This window comes from Tarenaya hassleriana, unplaced genomic scaffold (genome assembly GCF_000463585.1).
Source record: "Tarenaya hassleriana unplaced genomic scaffold, ASM46358v1 Cleome4, whole genome shotgun sequence".
Taxonomy (NCBI): Eukaryota; Viridiplantae; Streptophyta; class Magnoliopsida; order Brassicales; family Cleomaceae; genus Tarenaya; species Tarenaya hassleriana.
This window is the reverse complement of record NW_010966881.1, coordinates 5,478,349-5,497,533: the sequence shown is the minus strand read 5'-3', so window position 1 is coordinate 5,497,533 and position 19,185 is coordinate 5,478,349. Positions and strand designations below refer to the sequence as shown.

Here is a 19,185-nt window from a genome sequence, read left to right as displayed (position 1 = left end):
ATGATAATGTTAAATATGATAGTTATCATTTAAAAAATTTACATCTATATATTTGTCATAGAATATTTTATTGGATTGAGTTTTCTATTTATTTGTAGATGATGTTGTGTGAGTAGTAGAATATATTATAAAATAATAAACATATTACTTGATTTTATATAATAATAATAAGATAATGTTTTTCAAAAAGTGTTAATTTGATATAATAATGAAATTTGGTTTAAATGACATGTTGAAGATGAAGAAGACGAAGATTGTTGGAGAATTGAAGTGTTTTTTCCCTGAATTCACTCCAAAAGGAGTGTAGATGATGTATATACATATAAAAGTTACAAATTTTATGAAAATAAAAAGTAACAAAAAAAATTTATGACTAAACATAAATGAAACGTAAATATATATGATATACATGACAAATTTCAACGTATTACCAAAACAATGAGTTCAATTCAACTCTTTTTATACAAAATATATTAAAAATAATTTAAATAAAAAAATTATAATAACATCATTTTTAATATTATCCATGAACTAAATTTTTTTATAAGATCGAAAAAACATATCAACAACAAAACAAATAATTGATATTGCTCTTATACATGGTTCATACAATACTCATATTTTCATATTTTCAATCATTATTCAATCACCAACATATTCGAAACAACTATTGACATTACAAAAAGGATCATTTTCGATTAGAGATTATGTTATACAATGATAATAAATAAAAACCGAAGACAAAATATTAAACAACTAAGTGTATATCTGTCACGACTTATTTTTAATCATGGTCAGTTGTATGTTACTCTCTCTTCCATATAACATCTACAACAGGAATACAAATCCTAGCTAGATCATACAGAAAACTCTAATGAAAAAGATACGCCTATAGACAAATTTTCAACATTGTAAAAACCCTAAGGTTAGATTAAAAAAAAAACTCATATCCAACTCCTTTTATACGAAATACATTATAAATAATTGATTTAAAAAATACGATGTATTAAATTATCAAACAGTACATATAATACAAGATTTACAGTTGAAAACATTAGAATAGTACATTAAATTGAAGTGTGTCAAGAAAAAATGTTTCAAAATCATGCAAAAAAACAAAACAATGGAGATATATTCCTCATTAGTGATTTCAACACATATACTACACATATATAAAGATAATTGTATACTATAACAATACAATGATATTTATATTATTTCATTTTTCATATATACATATGTTTATTGATATAATAATACAATTTAACTTTACATAATATATATCAATTTCTATTATATTTATATCAATAATTTTTTAAAAAACTAAATATTTTATATTAAAAAAATAAACCGCGCATCGCGCGGGTCTTATCTAGTTAGTAGAAAATTAAAGAATTGGATGAACAAACAAGAGAGAATCACATGGGATCCCACAACTCACAGACACATCATGGAGCTCTTACTCGGCTTCACTTGTCGTTTTGTTTCCCCCTTTTTTTTATCTTCTTTGTCTCATAACCATTGAATTAATTACGTAATTATCTGCTTTAATCACAGAATTAAATGTAAAACTTCTAAAGGTGATGGAATCCGATCTAACGTCTATTTGGATTCGATGCTAATAAAAAGGAGAATCCATAAAGAGTAAATAAAATAAATAAAGTGAAAAACGCCTTTTTTTTTGCTTTTGTTGTTTTTGAGAGGTTAAGTAATTACTATTATAATATATATAGTTATTAGTTAAGTACCTTTACATATTATATTATATATGGATAAAAGATCATGAAGTTTCTAAAAGTTTTAGATAAATACATTTATTTTTATTTCTAAATAAATGCACGTATTTTACTAATGTGGCTCCGTTAGTTGACTGAGGTGTCCAATGGTTATGAAGAGGTAATATGTAAATTCTGTATTTATTTAAAAGTGAAAAAATTATATAATTATTTCGAAATTTTAAAAAAAAATCATGTTTTTTTAACGTAATAAGATAGAGATCTTTTTTGTTCATATCCGGTGCAAAAGGATCGGTATAAAGATTATTATTAATAATATAACAGTAACTATCTATCTTAAACATATTTTTTCATATATAATAAAAAATATTCTAGAGATAAAATGTATAACACATGAAAAATAGTGTTGACTTAGGCATATGGTTGATTCGGCTTGATTCGATTTAGAGTGTGAATTAGTTATGATAATTTTAAATTCTACAATAGGAATGTTTGATTAAATGCACCGCTGTAGACTTATTATATGGAAATTAAAGTGAATATTTCTATTGGGAAATATAAAACCCAATAAAATAGGACAATATCTAATCATATATTTATAAAGAGAATCCGATGCATAGGATTGTTTGAGTTTTTTAAAAATATAATTAGTTACATTTGGAATATGAATTTTATTTCACGAAATTAATTGAATTTGAATTGAATATGATGGAATGATTTTTTTAAAATAAATATCGAAGATTTCAAAATTAAAAATCCCAAACAATAAAAAGGGCATTTCAAACCGGTTTCGCCCACTTCAGCTGTGGCAAATCTGTTGTCTCTTGGGAAAGTTGCAAAGATTTTTCTTCCGTTGGGAAGAACGGAGGGAGGGAGGGAGGGAGAGGGAACATTCTCCGAGAAATGAGGAGCTCACTGTTGGAGACGACAGCGGCGGCAGTATCACCAGCCTTCGTCAAGCACCACACCTATGGCTGCTTCTCCTCCTCCTCCTCCTCTCTCCGTCTCCGGAGATACCATCTCTCTCTATCTTCTATCCCTTCTAGGGTTCTCCATTCCTCGTCTTCGTCTCCCGCTTCTGGTTTGTCCCCTTTCGATTTCCACGATTCTTTATCTCATCAGCTTTGATTTTGGTTAGGTTTTGGATTTCTCCTGTAATCTGATCTTTTCAGATGTAAATCTAGAGAACATGGATGTGGCCCTCTAAATTCTCGACCCAGATGAGTTAAATAACGATTTTTTTGTTGTTGAAAACCATGGCGGTGTAGCTGGTGATAGGTTATGAGCGTTGGCCATCTATGACTGAATCTTGTCCTATCCAAATGGTTTTAGCCGATCGTCCTACCAAACGATTGGTTGCAGCATTTGAATTTTGGATTAGGTTTGCAGATTTTGGTGATTCAGGGATCAGATGTTATGGGTCTTAGTGGTTTTGCATAGTTTGATCAAAACAGTTGCTTGATGAAGACGAGTTCTCTGTCTCTTGTGAGGAATACAATAGACTTGAAGAGTAAAGGACATTTGCCCACTTTTCTTGAGCATGGGTCTGGTTATATCACTGTAACTGGTGAATGCCTGTCAAAGAGAGAGGACAGTAGCACATTTAAGTTTAGTTTACATGATATTGTCTCCTCATGTGCACGCATGTTGTTTCAGCTTTCAGGCATAAATTTATTCTAGTTCTGATGAGTTTTTCTCTGTTTGGGTTTGGGAGGAGCATGGAGGGCGAGCCAAATAGCTGAACTTTTTCCAGCTATGTCGCCTGAAATCGTTGTCCGGGAAGCAAGATTAGAGGATTGTTGGGAAGTTCCCAGACCCACTGCAGCTCGTTCTTCCCGGATTATTCATTCCCTCTAGATGTTGTGCTCAGAGTAGATAGGCTGATGGCTATGATTTTAGGATTCTCTGTTCCTGCTGGCTGCCACACGACTTGTTTAGTTGCCGTCATTGGTACCTCAATGGACGAAACCTTTTGCTTCGGAAGCAAAGGTACAAAAATCGGAGCTTTCGATGCGAAAATCAGCCTAAATACAGGGTACGTAGCCGGGATCTTGACAATGGACACCGTGGCTGATTTCCTTCCGAGGGAAGGACCTCTCCGCCAGAGAAGGTGGCTTCTTTATCTTTTATATCTGTGATATAATCCGATATAATTTTAGAAACTCATTCGAAATAGCGAATGCTGAAAGACCCAATTGGTACTCCCACTCGGATGTCATATTTAGAAACTCGTTTGGCATGTTATCTATCTTGTCTGGAGTTAAACTTCTATTGTATTTCTGTTTCTGACAAGTCAATGTCACTTATGATCCTACCAAAAAAACAGGACAGGGATAGGTTACATATCGAATGTGGCGGTTCGGGAGGGATTCAGGCGAAAGGGGATAGCGAGAAGACTGATATGGAAAGCAGAGGCATTGGCCAAGACATGGGGATGCCGAGCCGTCGCCCTTCACTGTGACCAGAACAACTTGGGAGCGACAAAACTGTACAAAGACCAAGGCTTTAGATCCATTAAGGTCCCTGATGGAGCAAACTGGCCACAACCCAAGACCTCCTCTCCAGACACTAAGTTTAACTTCATGATGAAGCTATTGAACATCAACCCTCCTGTTTCAGACCAGTTCCTATGAAATCCCGAAACTGGATTAGGTCAAAACTAGGGTTTATAACTGAAGATGTAGGATGTGTATGAATCAGCTTGTTGTCTGTGTGTATATATACATGGATAATGTAAATGAGTGTGTATAGTTTTCTTCTCTTCCTCTGTTTTGTTATGTCAATGTAAATACTACGGTAGTCGGTAGCGCCTCTTTGATTGGCCATGAAAACGGCGTCGTTTCGAAAGAACTTTTTTTCCAAAAAATAAAAACCATTGTATTGTAAGACGAAAAATATATAAAGAGAAAGGAATTTTGGTTGATGGTATATATTCGAAATCAATTCGAAGGGAATTTAGGGTTCATTTCACCATCTCCGATTTCGAATTCCCAAAAGCAAAAGAGAGCAACCGGAGCCTAATCCAGAGGAAGAAGATGATCGAAGTAGTGCTCAACGATCGATTGGGGAAGAAGGTGCGAGTGAAGTGCAACGAGGATGATACGATCGGCGATCTGAAGAAGCTGGTTGCGGCGCAGACCGGAACTCGAGCCGACAAGATCAGGATCCAGAAGTGGTACAACATCTACAAGGATCACATCACTCTCAAGGACTACGAGATCCACGACGGCATGGGACTCGAGCTCTACTACAACTAAATGCTTTTCATCCCTTCTTCCTCGATCGGTGGTACGTGCGTATGTCGATTATTCAGCTTCTCAGTCTCTGATGTTGTTTGGGACTAGGGTTTCTATGAACGGTTTGAGTGGTTGTGTGGAATTATATGGTCTTTGGGTTAGGGTGTTGGATTTTGAAGGAGAGGAAGGATTCGTTGAAGGATGTTGAATCATGGAACTATGAGCACATGATTTTCGTAGATGATAATCCAATTAGGGTTTTTGTGAACCGTTTTTGTGGTCGTCATATTGAAATTTTGGGTTTTATTTTGGAGGGGGTGAGGGTTTTGGATTTGGGAGGGTGAGAAAGGTTCGGTTGGAGGGTTTGTGTGGCTAGTCTCGTTTGTTGAATGTTCTTAAACATAGAACTTTGGTGAAGCATGCTTGGTTTCGGGTTTCCATTGAAGAATTTGAACTCTACAACGTAAAGCAGTGGAAACATAAAATGACGTAACAGCTTGAATCCAGTTGGGATTTTTCACTCCTTTGGGGGGCTGTAATCTGATAACGATTTCGAAAATTTTGATAGATATTACGCTTGTCATGTTCCTTTGATAATACCTTCCGCTGAAACAAGGTTTAGTGAACAAAGGGGGTGTGATTTTCATGGAAATGAATAGATGTATCCTGATTTGAACAGCGAAAACACTTGACCGTCGATCTGGAACTTCACCCTCTTTTCCATATCTGTATTCGGTGTCGAATTGTTTGAGGATGAATGAACGAAATAGGGATTCTGACTGAGTGAGAGATCTGTATGCTGTGTAGTGTGGATGAATGATGACATACCCTTGTTACTGGTTCTACAAAAAAAAATGCTTCACTTTTTGTTTGGGGGATGTGGGTTTCCTCCTGTATATGATGTGAAGCATAGCTTCCGTACTATGGTATTCAGTACTATTGTTCCTTAGCATCAGGAAGTTGACTTCTTCTCTGTATCTGCTTAAATCCTGATAAGTATGCTTACAGTGTTCTGTCTTCTTCTTCTTTGGTTTCAGTTAAATAACGGAAGGCCGCGCTGCTAAACAAAAGGTACTGTCGTGTGTGATGGATATGATCTGTATAATATATATATATATAATACTTTCGTGCCTTAACGATAATTGGGATGAAACAAATGCACATCTCGTCTCTTTATTACGCTTAAATACTCTGATTCGATTGTGGTCTCTCTCGTCGGTGGTCTACAAAATCAATTGTCAATTATGGGAGACCCAATTAACTATGGGTGGCCGGCTATGCAAAGCCAAACCGGTAATATATATGTATATACTCGAATTCCGTCCGATATAAATTTATATGGGTATGTTTTTTTAAAGTCGAAAAAATTGACTGCAAATATGAAAAAAATAATTGAGATTTTTTTAAATGAATACTTCTATGGAGTTTGATGGGGGATTCAAAAATTGAATCGAATTCAATGGCGTAATGTTTATGTAAACCATAAAAATCCAAATCTTAAATGGAATTTAAATCGGAATCGGAATCGGAATCCTAAATGGTCAAAGCTAGACAAAAGTATCCATCTTTCCAACAATGGGTCCGGCTCAGACCAATCACGTGGAATCCGTAATGGGTTGGATTCGGACCAATCACGTGGCCCAACAACAGTTTACGGAATCTTTGTCTGATCCGCTATTTTTTTCTCGGATCCCGAAACCTCTTTCTTTAATATACGCTAGACCCCGTTGTATCTTGTTTATCTGATCGATCGTTTTTTTTTCTCTCTCTCAACTACTATCCTCCACACGGGTTTACTTGCTAAACCTCTACGTGCACACGAACCCACGACATACACCTGGAAGATAAATTAATTATAATTAACGAGCGACAAGTGAGCGGGTAAGAAGTCGAACCGTATGTTGTTGACCATATTTTTTATCACCTCACCTGATATTTTTCTCTTAGCTGATCGAAATCGGTTTAGGCTATGGAAAGTATCAGTCTGTTGATCTAAATATTGTAAGATTTTTCATATTCAAACAAATAACTATAGAGTTCGTATGACAAATAAAAAATCGAAATTCACCCGTTCACTTCATCAAAGATTAATGGGACAAGTTTTTCAAGAGTTTGCAATATTTACACCATTCGAATTATATCTGTTTTTTCTTTTAATCATTAGATTGAAATAACAAAAGCCACAAAAACAAGAAGATGATGGATAAATCCGTTTTAAATTCATCGGGATTTTTAATAAATATTTGGGATAAAATTTCACACGCTTTTAATGCGAAAGAAGCATAGATGGAATACACACGTGACAAGAGCGGGAGCGAAGGTTACGTAAGAAGGAAAAAGGACAGATGCATGTTCGTCGCATGCAGCTTCTTCACGTACTCGTACCGTTGCGTTGGCATTTCCTTGCCTCGCGAATCTCTGTCTGCCTCGTGCCCCTTTTTATTTCTCTGTTCCCATTTCATTTCATTTCATTTTCTTTATATCTTGCATGTATCTCTCTCTCACACACACGCATATATATATTTATATATGTATTCAAGGTCTCCCACGTTCGATGTTCTGTCTCTTCCATTGACTTTTGCTACCTTTGTCTCTGGCCTTAACTCAACCATGGTTTATATGTTTTATGAACCCTAGGTCTAATACTCTTTCTCATTAATTTGACTTAGGTTTACTTAATTAATTAATTAATCCTCTCGCTTTTTGTGTTTTCTTTCTTGTTTGGTCTGTTTGTAGCTCGAGATAGTCAACTTATGGACGTGGGTTGTCACTCTTATAATATGTGAACTAACCCACTATATTTTATATCGTTCATATGTACACAATCGTGCGTATCTTAAGTTTGAAGATTGAGTTAATTTGGTATCTAATCACGACATATGACATGTTATTAGTGGAAAAAACAAAACCTTGGTTACGTGTAACATATATGGGACGTCCGTTCACACCAAATCACATCCATCCAAATGTCTACGTTTTTTTCAAATGTAAAACTAGAAAACTTGTACCTATGTAATCGATGAAATATTCTTTGTCAACCATATATATTCATTGTAATTAGTTCATAGTCTCTCTCTCTCTCTCTCTCCCTCTATATATATATATATACATATGAGTTATAAATATCGTTTTGATAGCTTAATTTGAGCGCAAATACAGTGGGTATGGTGTGGATTCAGTGTGGGAAGTACAGTTGGCACCACCAAGAAGAGTTACATCGAGATTCGTGTGTGTGTATATATATATGTGTGTGTGTGTAATAAGTAATGGGTTTGAAGTGAAGAAGCATTGGCATGAGATGGTCATATAATATTTTTTATATATATATATAGATGGAGAGACAGTGATGCAACCGACTTTGTGTTGTCGATGGATGACCTTGTGGGTGTTTTCGTCAAACATAGGATCCGACCGTTGTTTCATCCACATCACTCTCCAACTAACCGTCTTGGGGAATTTATCCTTGAGGGGGGTTTCAATTAATTAGATTTTTTTTATTTATTTTGTATCGACTCTGTTTACCAATAAGAAACTTTTGTGAATTTACTCGCCACTTAGTTTCATATTTATTATTTATCAGAGGAATTATCCAGGAAATGTGGAATCCGTTTCTTTGGAAACAACATAGAAAAACACGATACGGGAAAAAAAAAAACAACAACAAGAAGCTTCGCTCTTTTCTTCCCCAAAAAAAAAAAAAAAAAAAAAAAAAATCCAAAGCAGAGGGAACTAAACAGTGGAACAGAAGTCTGTCTTATGAACTATACAACGTTAGATAAGAACTCATTTCACATTCAGACCAAATCTCTCTTCTCTATCTCACTACATTCTCGCTTCCTTGATCCGTCAGAATCGTTAATCTTCTCGCCGTCTTCGAAAAATGGCTGAAAACGTGCCAGAAAACGATACTTATATATGCATATTTTCGTTGAGAATAGATCGAAAATCGGAATTCAGAGACAGAACTAATCACTGTAATGTCGAAAGGTTGAATCTTGTTTACCTGAATGGTTCGTTTCCTGCATATTTGATGGCTCCTGATGCATCACAGTAGAGAACAGAGCTCAAAATCTCCGGATTCTCGATGCCAAACATGTCGGAGAGCTTCTTGTTAAGTTCTTCGTACGAGCCGAGGACCGATATATCTAAGGTTCTTCCGACATTATCAGACTCCATGAACACTTTGCAATGCCCTGTCTCCAATCCTCCTACATCATCGTTGTCTTTGCAAGGTGACCCTTCTTCCGACAAAGATTTTTCCCTTCCACCGCTGTTCTGGCTCGACCCGCCTGAGGAAATCGGGGATTTCTCTAGATTAGTATTTGTATCTGCGGATTCATTCTCGGGTTTCGGCTGCTCGGGGAGGATGAGCTTGCCAAACAGAACAATGTGAGGCTTTTTGGACTCTGTATCCTCATCGAGGATATGCTTAGGGCTTCCCATCGTCAAGAAACAAGATCCTTTCTCGTCGTTCTCAGCATTTCTGAGCGGGTTTCCATGGCGGAGGAACCCGAGGGAAGGAACTGAACGGTCCAAACCCTGAAAACAGATCGGGAAAAAACCAGGCGGAAGCCTATTCAAGTGGTGCAGATCCGAGGATGATAACTCGTACTGAGCATGCCTGGCTCCCTGTAAACCCACAGGTACATTATCCGGGACACAACCTAAACCTAACGGATTGCCCAACCCGAGGTGATTGCTTGAGAATGAAGGAATTGATATCGAGTTTATCGGGCTGTAATCCGGGTTTTGAGGAAACCTCATTTTCTTCCTCGATGGAGAATACGAAGAAAACGGGATCGAGGGTATGTTAGATACCAATTCAACCAGCCATGGATTCACTCGTTTCACGTTTTGGAGTAGATCCGGTTCATCCCAAGCAACCTGAAACGTTTTACAGCTTTGAATTGGTACAGCCCGAACTATACACACACACAAATACATGAAATATTTGCAGTATGATACATGATATCGATGATTTGGATACCTGTAAAAGCCTCCAGGGAGAATCGGGCCAGCGGACAGGATCCGAGACGCTAACAGATGAAACTGTCCCCATAAACCAGCTTATACGAGATGAATCTTCCGTCTCGAAAGCCATCTTGAATCTCATACCCGAGCACCACGGTATCTGCATTGCAGCCCTAACCTCGGACAACTTCACACAGAACTCCGAAGTACTTGCCCTCGGATAGTACACTACATCAAACGGCTTTCCACTTATAGCAAGAGTTGCCGCTTGAAGAACAGATTCGGACGTAACTTTTCCTTTTATATCAAACGGAGAGCAACTTCTCTTTAGGTTACTGCCTTCATCTTCCCTTAGAAGAGAAGCATAGACACAACTTCCACCAATCGGATTCCAACCCGATGAATACTCGGGTCCATTCCCAATCCCTCCTCTCTTCGCCCGTCTAATCCCGACACAGAGATCCCCATTCTCGGCCCTCATAAAGACGATTGAATCTCCGGCCACAAGCTTCTTCTGGTTCACAAAATTGCTCCATCCCGTCGTAAGGAGATGGCGACGAGGGGTTCCCCTATATATGTGCCTAAACTTCCAAACATCTCCATGAACATCCTTTGCAAGAATGGTCTGGACTGGCGGCTCAGCATTATAGTCGAGCCTCGGGAAGATAGTCTCTGCGCAGTAACGAGGAACAGAGAATCCTCCGCCATTGTTAGCGTCAGATTGAGTTAACGTCTTTGCGAAGGAAGGCGTTTTCTCATTGTTACCCTCGAAAACGTTACCATAACCTCCATCGCCATTGCAATCTTCGTGATCAAAGCCGTCACCTTTCAATGGCATTAGCCTTATTTTGGCGAAAACCTCGTCGGATTCAGCATCAGCCATGTACTTGATGGCTAAGACTCTACAAAGAACCATTGCAGGGATGGGCAAAGTCCCGAAATCGACTCGGTCGTAAGCATTTTCGGCGTGTCCCTGTGGGAAATAAGCGACCTTGGAGTTCGTATGCGGCATACGAACCATGCCACCAGCACAGGCATGCCATAGCTGAGGGTCTAAGCATTTTTCTCCGCTTCCTTTGATCGGATCTTTCAACGAGTTCATAACATTTATCATACTTGTCTCTAATTGGGTGTCTCTGGAGATGAATCAGTGTCTTGCTCGATCGAATCTGTCAGTGAAAAGGAGAAAAATTCAGCCTTTTTTTGACGGGAGAAATCAGTAAGAGGCTTGAGGGTAACCAATTAGAGTCGAAGAACACTGCAACAGACAACACAATTTATGTTGCTGTATGTTAGTTAGTCATCTCCACCTAACAAAACAGGATTTTCTCGGAAAAGTGACAGAAAATTTTGACATGGGTCATTCAGACACAAGACATCAAACCATCAAATCTGGGAAAATCATGAACTCAGAGAGAACCCAGAAAAAAAAAATGGAAGAGAAGGTATATTACCTTTGAGTTGAAGAGAATTCAGTGAAGCGAAAGCCTCTACCAAACTTCAAATCAAAACCCAAGCAAAAGAACAAGAACAAACAGAAAAAGAATGAAATTTTCTCCCGGGGGGGAAGAAAATAGCTTTTGAGATTCTCAGTGAACAGAAAAAGAGATTATCAGAAGGGAAAAAAAAGGGAAGAAGAAGGCTTTGGATTAGGGATTTTTTAGATCTTAGTAGAGAGAGTCCATCCCTTTTTAAGGGGACTTCTGGTAATTCTAAAAACTGCCAACTTTATTTCCTGTGAGAGCAAAGAAAAAGAAATTTTTACCAAAAAAAAAAAGAAAAATAATTTTTTTTTTTCACGAATCTTTGTTTTATAATTTCAATTTCGTCATGGTCTCGTTTAGACATTATAAAGTTTTTTTTTCCTCGCGATCTAAAAAAAAAAATGCGTACACACAAAACAACACACGAGTACTGATCTTTATTTAAGGTTGCTGTCGGCGCGTGCGTCCACGTCCTCACATATTAGTATTTGCATTCTCCTATTTAATTTGACGACAGCTCAGCACACTTTGTCTTTTATTTTTAATAGTTATTAATACAAAAAAAAACTTGTCTTTTTTTTTTCTCTATTTCTTCCTCCTCAAAGATTTAATGATATTATAGATTGGTTTGCTAATTCTTTTTTGTTGCACGAATTAACTTGTTGGTGTTATTTTTCTTCGGTTGCAAAAAACAAAATATTTGAAATTTAATATATTTTTATGAAAAAATATCAGCGTATCTTTTTTTTTTTTTGATAACGGAGGATCCATACTACCGTGATTAGGTAAACCTTCGGCTCGGGAACAGTCTTTATATATTGATCATATAAACCAAGAAATTACCTCCCTTCCCACCAGCCAAGAATCGAACACTCAATCTCAAGGTAGAATTACCTTCTACCCCAACCTTGACCACTCGTCCACGATCTGTTGGGTTATTTTGTTGATGATTTCTTTTTATATATACACGAATTTGTAGGTGTCTCTTCTCGTAATTTGATCTTCTTGTACAGTTTATAATGTAGTTATTAAAATTTTTATATTTTATGCGTATAAACATTAGTTACTATTTTTTACCCACTAATTGGGTAACCATTTTATTCTTACCGATATTTCCCAAAGATTTAAAGTTCTATAATTACGACAACAAGAATCCAATAAAAAAAATATCATTGTCGAATTGAACCTGAAAAATCTTTGAATATACATACATATATATAGGTATACATATATATAGGTGTAACAAACAAATTTGGGAAAGTCAAAGCGTAGATTCCGGGCATAAATATGGACATATGAATAGGGAAGTGAAACGCAGGCGACGGAGTAGCGCGTCGCCTAGGCTCCCAACATATCTCCTACAAATCCGAATAGAACCATCTAATTATTTAACAATTCCATTTAATTTATTAAACTAAACAAACAATTAAGAAAACCCGTCAGCATCATTAATTATATTCAAACCCATACATATACAAACATATTTTTAGAACATTCAAACGGAAGGAATTACTAATTTATAATTCCAACGCTAATAGTAATGGTCGATATTATTTTGTATATATTTATGTAATAATATTGAAATAAACAAAAGAAAAAAAAAAGATTTGACCAAAACTAACAGGAGAAAAAAACGGAGTAACACAATGTCCGAGGACCTAACTCGACGGAGACTAACCATGGTTAGCAGTTAAAGTGGTCAATGGTCAGCCACCACGACTCTCATTGTCATTGGTTTGTTACGTGGTAGATTCCGTTGGCATTTTCGTAATTCTCAGCTTTCTAAGAGGGCGAATCCGGTATTCTCAGTTTTTGTTTGCTCTACGCTTATCACCTACGATGTCCTGTAATTCACCCATTTTTAGCAAAATATAATTAATTAATTAATTTCCTCTCCCTTGTGAGGAATTCAAAATAATTTTATGCTAGCTCAATTTATTTTTAAAAAAAGGAACGTATTTTTTTCTTCCTTATGAGGAATTAAAAATAAATAAATAAAAAGCGACACCTCAACAAAAGATAAAGACAGGAAATTGGATCATACATTACAGATGCTGTCTTCATCCTCAACAGACATTTTAGATAACGACACCTTTCTCTTCCATAGGGGTCACCAATTTTTTTGTTCAAATGTGCCTGACCATGGATCATATCCAAAACAATTTTAATTATTATTTTTTTAAAAAAAATATCTCAATATTCGATGATACAAGTGTTCTCGCAATATTTTCGTAAATATATATAAAAAAAAGTCTGGCATACACAGAATGGAAATCCGTTGTGAATATTCTCTTGATTTCATTTATAGATTTATTTAAATTTAGCAATCGTAATATTTGAAAAATCGTTTTCTCCAATATTTGGAAATAAAAAAGAAATTGGGTTTAGAATTCTATAGAAATGGGCTTCACTCGGTCGGCCCACTTCCAACAGGCTAAGTAATTCAAACCCATTATGACTTCAATTTAAATTGAAAAATAAAAAATCAAATTGGAGCCTACCTTAATTCTTCTCTTAGTAGTATAAGATTTTAAAAACCGCTAACTATGATCATTTTTATTTTATGGAATCATAAAGATAGTATTGTACATATTTGTATTTAGAGTTTTTATTAAAAAAAAAATCTAATTCTGGAAATTTATAAATATTTTTTTTAATTCACTTGCATCAATACATGAGAAACATTTTTGTATACAAACGAATTTTATCAACCACTCGACTACAGATAAAGTTATGTGTTGCGTGCTAAGATTATTACAATCTTCGATCCAATTAGAGTATTTCATTCGATTAAAAATAAAAAAAATGCAACATTTGAATAAAAATAGAGTATTTTTTTAAGGTTTAGAGGTTCAAGGGGAAAGAAATTCAAACGTTAAATACATAACTATTAGGCCAATATCCAATTACCGACCCATTAAAGACCAAAGAAAATAGGAGGACTTGGTGAAAGTTCTCATTTACCATTTTTTTTTTTGTATTTAAAAAAATGAAGTTTGGTGAAATTTTAATATAATGATTGAAGGAGATGTGAAGTCACAGTCGAGTTGGTTAATCTTGCATCATAGATACGTTACCATCTATCCATTGCACCAAACGTGCCAAATAAAATGCTAAACCATATAGTGGCCTAATGATGGAATAAATTTCATTTAGAAATTCAAATTAGTTAAATAAAATGTAATATCTCAATTAATAATGAAATCTAATATCATATATATGTGCGCGTGCTCGTGTGTTTGTGTGAAGTTGGTAGAATTTTAAATTTGTATGAGATTATTTTCTCATATGACTTGTAAAAATAAGATTTTTAGCTAAAAAAATATTTGAGTGTATCATCCATGGCGAGCATAGGTTTTATATTATTCACAAATTTCTATATTTTTAGTAGATTTTTCATATTTGTACTTGTATTTGTATATTAGAAAAAAATGATATTCCATATTTAATTCCGGGTGAAAGATTTATAATATGTGGGATGTATGTTTATTTATATAATATTGAGATTTATAAAATATATTATACATTGTGTTAACAATTTTATGGTATTTTAAAAATGAAACAACACAAAATTGAGAAAATAAGAAACTAAGAAATGAAAAGAAAAAATCTATATTCCGTAACAATTTTTTTTTTTTTTTTTTTTTGAAATGGGTGGTTAATGGTTATGATAGTTAGGAGAGTGGGTGACTTAAAAGGCACGCGAATTTAAACCAATCACAATAAATATGTCGATTTTTGTAGCAACATATGAAATTGATCCCTTTCAATTTGGTAGGCAATTTGATGATATTTGAACTTTTTTAGGTCACTTTATCCCATCATCTTTAGTTAAATTGCAATTTAATTATCATGTAACCAACATGATGGTTACAACTTATGACTTAAAGCTGTCTACAAAGAAACTAAAGAGATATGTTTTGATTTTTTCTATTGGGAACATGTATTTTTTTGAAGATGATAACACTGATTTAAAATGGCTATCCATACAAAAACAAAAGGAAATAATACAAAAATACAAAAGAATGGAAGATCTAAAGCAAAACTCACAACCCTAATTAACTTCACTATCTTAACCCCTCCAAAAATTCTTAAGCCCATCCACTAAATTGCAATGAATTTCTAATTAACCCCTTAATTGCCCTCTTAATCTCTCTCTAAGCTGAAGCGCTCTGGCCGGAAACCCTTTGACAAATATTCCTAATGACTCCAAAAAGACTTGGAAAGAAAAAGAACAAACTGAATCATGGAAACCCAGAAGAGTTTCCTCTCATGGGTTCCCAAAGAAATGATGATCGTCTTCAGACATAGTCTATGGCGATGTGGGCGTTGTTGTTTGGAATCAGCTCATCATCAATGGCGTTCCCATTGCATCTCATGCTTCTCATTTCGACGACTTTCTTGTGAGAGTTGGAGTGGAGAGATGGCATGAACGTAGGGCTAGCCGCCGGCCGGTACTCAGGGAAGAGCCGTCCCGACTTGTAACGCACGCCGCAAGCGTTGCATAAAGTCTTCGGCCCCATCGGCCCTAACCTCCATTGCGGAGTCTTGGTCACTTCACAGTGCATACATTTCCTGACGGGTTTATCAGAGGAAGAAGGCCCGTGGTCCTGATCGAGGCACGAGGAGGACGACGAAGAGGAAGAAGAAGAAGGAGAGACCTTGGCCGTTTTCTTCTTCTTCTTCTTCGACGAATTCTCGTGCTCGGAAATTAAGTGTTTCGGGATCCTGATCACGAGACGAGACTCGGCCCCGCTGAATCCGGAGAAGGCATTGCTCTCTCGTTCTTTCTCTTCTTCGTTCGGTTCTTGGATCACCGGACGGGGGCGTTTGGTGCGTGGACGGCCGAGCTTTCCGGTGATTGGTTCGGCGAGATTCGCGGTTTGGGACGAGGAGCTGCTGCTCTCGAGCACTGACACGGGGCTCGAGCTCCGACACTCGGTGTCAATGGATGAGGAATCTCCCTTCTTGTCAGAGCAAGAATCGTCCACGAACCCTGAAGGCTGCTCCAACTGAACAATGTTCGCAAACTGCAGATCGGAAACAAGAATTCAGACACTTGGAACGAGCGAAAGATCTTGGAAGACACGACATTAGATGGATTGACAGTTCACCGGTTCACTCACTCACCGGAACATAGAGCTCAGTGGGGGAATCCGAGTTGTTCTTGGAAGAGAACAGCTGGTCAGAACCGGGCCACGACTCGGGCTGAGCCGACCAGATGCTCGGGAATACGTCGTTGTCTCCCATCCCGAACCCGAGACCGATGTCTTCGTTCGGGAAGTCGATAAGATCATCCATGTTGTCGAAGAAGTTGCCACAATCCATCTCATCCGCAAAGCTTTGTCCAATCATTGTATTAACTTCAAGTTCTATTTCCTGTGAGTGAAAATTGACACAAGATGAGAAAAGGAGCAGAGGAAAATGGCAGAATCCATTTGCTGTGACTTCAAGTTTCAAAATTTTAAAAATTCAAATACTAAAATTTTCGACCCATCTTCAAGTTTTCAAAAATAAATGAAAATGAAGTTTGACCCTTTGCGCGTTTAATTGTTTGGCCCACCATTTGACAAAATTTTGTGTGTGGTTATAATGGTAACAATTGCATGGAATGGATTTGTGAACATTGATAATCACAGACATGGCGTCTCTAAGCTAATGGATCTAACTTCCAAGTAAACGTCTTCCAGATTTGTTTTGTACGAAGAAAAGAAAAATCAACTGAATTCTGAAAGAAATTGAGAAAAGTCCAGAGAGACGCAAACCTCGTACGACTTGTCGGAGAAACTTCCACGGGGAAGGTTTCAGGTTATACAGATTTTGAACAGGGAAAATCCTGTGAGAGAAAAAAAAAACACGAGAATCGAAGGGAATTAGAGAAGCCTCAAGGTACCAAATTGACAAATTCAATGGGACAACAGACGAAGAAAAAATCCAAGAAAACCCAATAGCGTGTCTAGTCTTTCACAATCCGGTTTGGGTCCCGTTTTCTCAGGAACCAAACAGGTTTTGCAAAACCCAAGTCGAAAACAATTCAATTCCGAGGGGGAAACGCTGTCGGCGAAAAAATATCGATAGAATGGCGGAGAAGAAGGCGCGGAACCACAAAATCTAACGAGAAATTCTCCCGAGGGAAATTTGTTTTGGGAGGGATTCATTATCCTTGAAGAAAACAAAAACCCACGAACAAGAACCTCAGAAAACCAAAACCCATCAAAGAAACTCGAAGAGAAATCCCTAACTCAGACACAGAACAATAATTCAACAACAGCAGAGACAGCAAATAACCTTGTTCCTTGGAGAATCTGGGGAGAGAGAGATTTGTTTGGGTTTTCGAAAAGAAATTGAGAGAGAGAGAGAGAGAGAGTTAGTGGAGGAAAGTGATGAGTGGATCGATTGGAGGCAATGGTTGGGTTTTTATTTATCATATAAAGAGAGTTTGAGGAGAGAGAGAGTCTTGAATTTGCATCTTATTGCAAGCTGTATTTTACCAATCCTCGCCCTGTCTTCATGCTGAAGTCTCTCTCTCTCATCTTGATTTTCATTTTTCATAATTAAAGCAAAACAAATAAATAACTAAATAAAAAAAAAAAATCTCGACCAATGCGGGCCCCACGCCCCCAGACTTTAGATTAAAATTTCACAGCGTCCGTCGTCGTCATTTAAATTAAATGAATGTTTCTTTTCACTATTTAACCAGTGTTTTAAATAATAACTCCGAAATCTAATTAGAGAAAAATAATCATAAGGTAGAATATCTGTAATTAAATATAAAAATATTATAAAATTCCGTAATCTAATTGGGGTAAATTAATGATTATGTCGAAATTGTTATAAGAAAAAGTTAAAAAGTTGTGACTTCCTTATACGGTGATGTACAAAGTCAAAAGACAATTCATCATTCATAAGTAAATGGCACGAAGCTGCGTATAAACGCGTGCGTACGTGTATGCAATTCCTTCTTATTTTATTTTATTTCGTTAGCTATCCTCCCACTGTTTTTGAAAAGTCTTTTGGAAGCTTTAGAAACATGTCTTTTCTCTCTTTTTTTTTCTTCTTTTGATTTATTTTATCTATTCAATTGACTAACCTATTAAAATAAATTCTATTTGATTTTATTTAGGTTTATTTTTTAATTAAAAATATTTGTTTTAATTTTTTAGATTTTTAATTTTTTTTATATGATTGATTTCAAACAATTTATATGGATTACATTAATTTGGCTTAGATATATGGATTTTACTTTGAATATTTCAGTAGACAAATATGGAAAATTGCCAAATAATAAATTTCACCTAAAGTACCGAAATTTAATATTTTTATTTAATTTTAAAATTTTACAATTTATGCATTCACCATCTGACAAAAACCATGGGCTTTTAAATGTAGGTTGATTTAGATTCAATTCCTTAAGTCCTCCGAAATTGAGGATTTTATTTGTTATGTTTTTTTAAGATTATAATATTTTATTTTGTTGTTTCTTTAAGCATTTTTATGACGTTAGACCAGAAATTTATCGGAAATGAATTAGAAATTGAATTAGATATATGCCCTTTGATTGGAATTTACTCTTCTCCCTCAAGCTAGCCACAATAATAATTTTTTTTTTTCATTATTAATCCACCTAATTAATATTTTCTAATCATGTGGTTAATCTTAAAAACAAATATTTTAATCAAAAGTTAGAAAAATAATCAGTGTAATTGGCTTTTTCTTTCACCACCTTAAGCAATTTCAAATAGAAAGCTTTTTTCAGCT

The 19,185-nt window shown here is 35.9% G+C and overlaps 3 protein-coding genes and 1 pseudogene across 4 annotated transcripts; 2 read left to right on the top strand and 2 right to left on the bottom strand.

Annotated features, from left to right (window-relative positions):
- The first annotated feature begins 2,584 nt into the window (after nucleotides 1-2,584).
- LOC104824230 lies at nucleotides 2,585-4,511 on the top strand (annotated as a pseudogene).
- A 155-nt stretch (nucleotides 4,512-4,666) lies between these two features.
- LOC109117094 (ubiquitin-like protein 5) lies at nucleotides 4,667-6,186 on the top strand. The gene is made up of 2 exons (XM_019203807.1): nucleotides 4,667-5,024; nucleotides 6,010-6,186. The coding sequence occupies exon 1, from the start codon at nucleotides 4,772-4,774 to the stop codon at nucleotides 4,991-4,993; it is 222 nt and encodes a 73-aa protein (XP_019059352.1). The 5' UTR covers nucleotides 4,667-4,771; the 3' UTR covers nucleotides 4,994-5,024; nucleotides 6,010-6,186.
- Nucleotides 6,187-8,657: 2,471 nt separating this feature from the next.
- LOC104824229 (auxin response factor 16-like) lies at nucleotides 8,658-11,661 on the bottom strand. 2 transcript variants are annotated; one of them, XM_010556244.2, is made up of 4 exons: nucleotides 11,398-11,661; nucleotides 9,960-11,201; nucleotides 8,976-9,856; nucleotides 8,658-8,856 (listed from the first exon to the last, which is right to left on the bottom strand). In XM_010556244.2, the coding sequence occupies exons 2-4, from the start codon at nucleotides 11,055-11,057 to the stop codon at nucleotides 8,787-8,789; spliced, it is 2,049 nt and encodes a 682-aa protein (XP_010554546.1). In that variant the 5' UTR covers nucleotides 11,058-11,201; nucleotides 11,398-11,661; the 3' UTR covers nucleotides 8,658-8,786. The 2 variants fall into 2 exon arrangements, with proteins under 2 accessions (XP_010554546.1, XP_010554545.1); XM_010556243.2 differs by having other exon boundaries at nucleotides 9,960-11,112; nucleotides 11,398-11,660.
- Nucleotides 11,662-15,394: 3,733 nt separating this feature from the next.
- LOC104824228 (GATA transcription factor 8-like) lies at nucleotides 15,395-17,885 on the bottom strand. The gene is made up of 4 exons (XM_010556242.2): nucleotides 17,716-17,885; nucleotides 17,193-17,263; nucleotides 16,558-16,806; nucleotides 15,395-16,457 (listed from the first exon to the last, which is right to left on the bottom strand). Exons 3-4 carry the CDS (start codon nucleotides 16,780-16,782, stop codon nucleotides 15,729-15,731), a joined length of 954 nt encoding a protein of 317 aa, XP_010554544.1. The 5' UTR covers nucleotides 16,783-16,806; nucleotides 17,193-17,263; nucleotides 17,716-17,885; the 3' UTR covers nucleotides 15,395-15,728.
- Nucleotides 17,886-19,185: the final 1,300 nt, after the last annotated feature.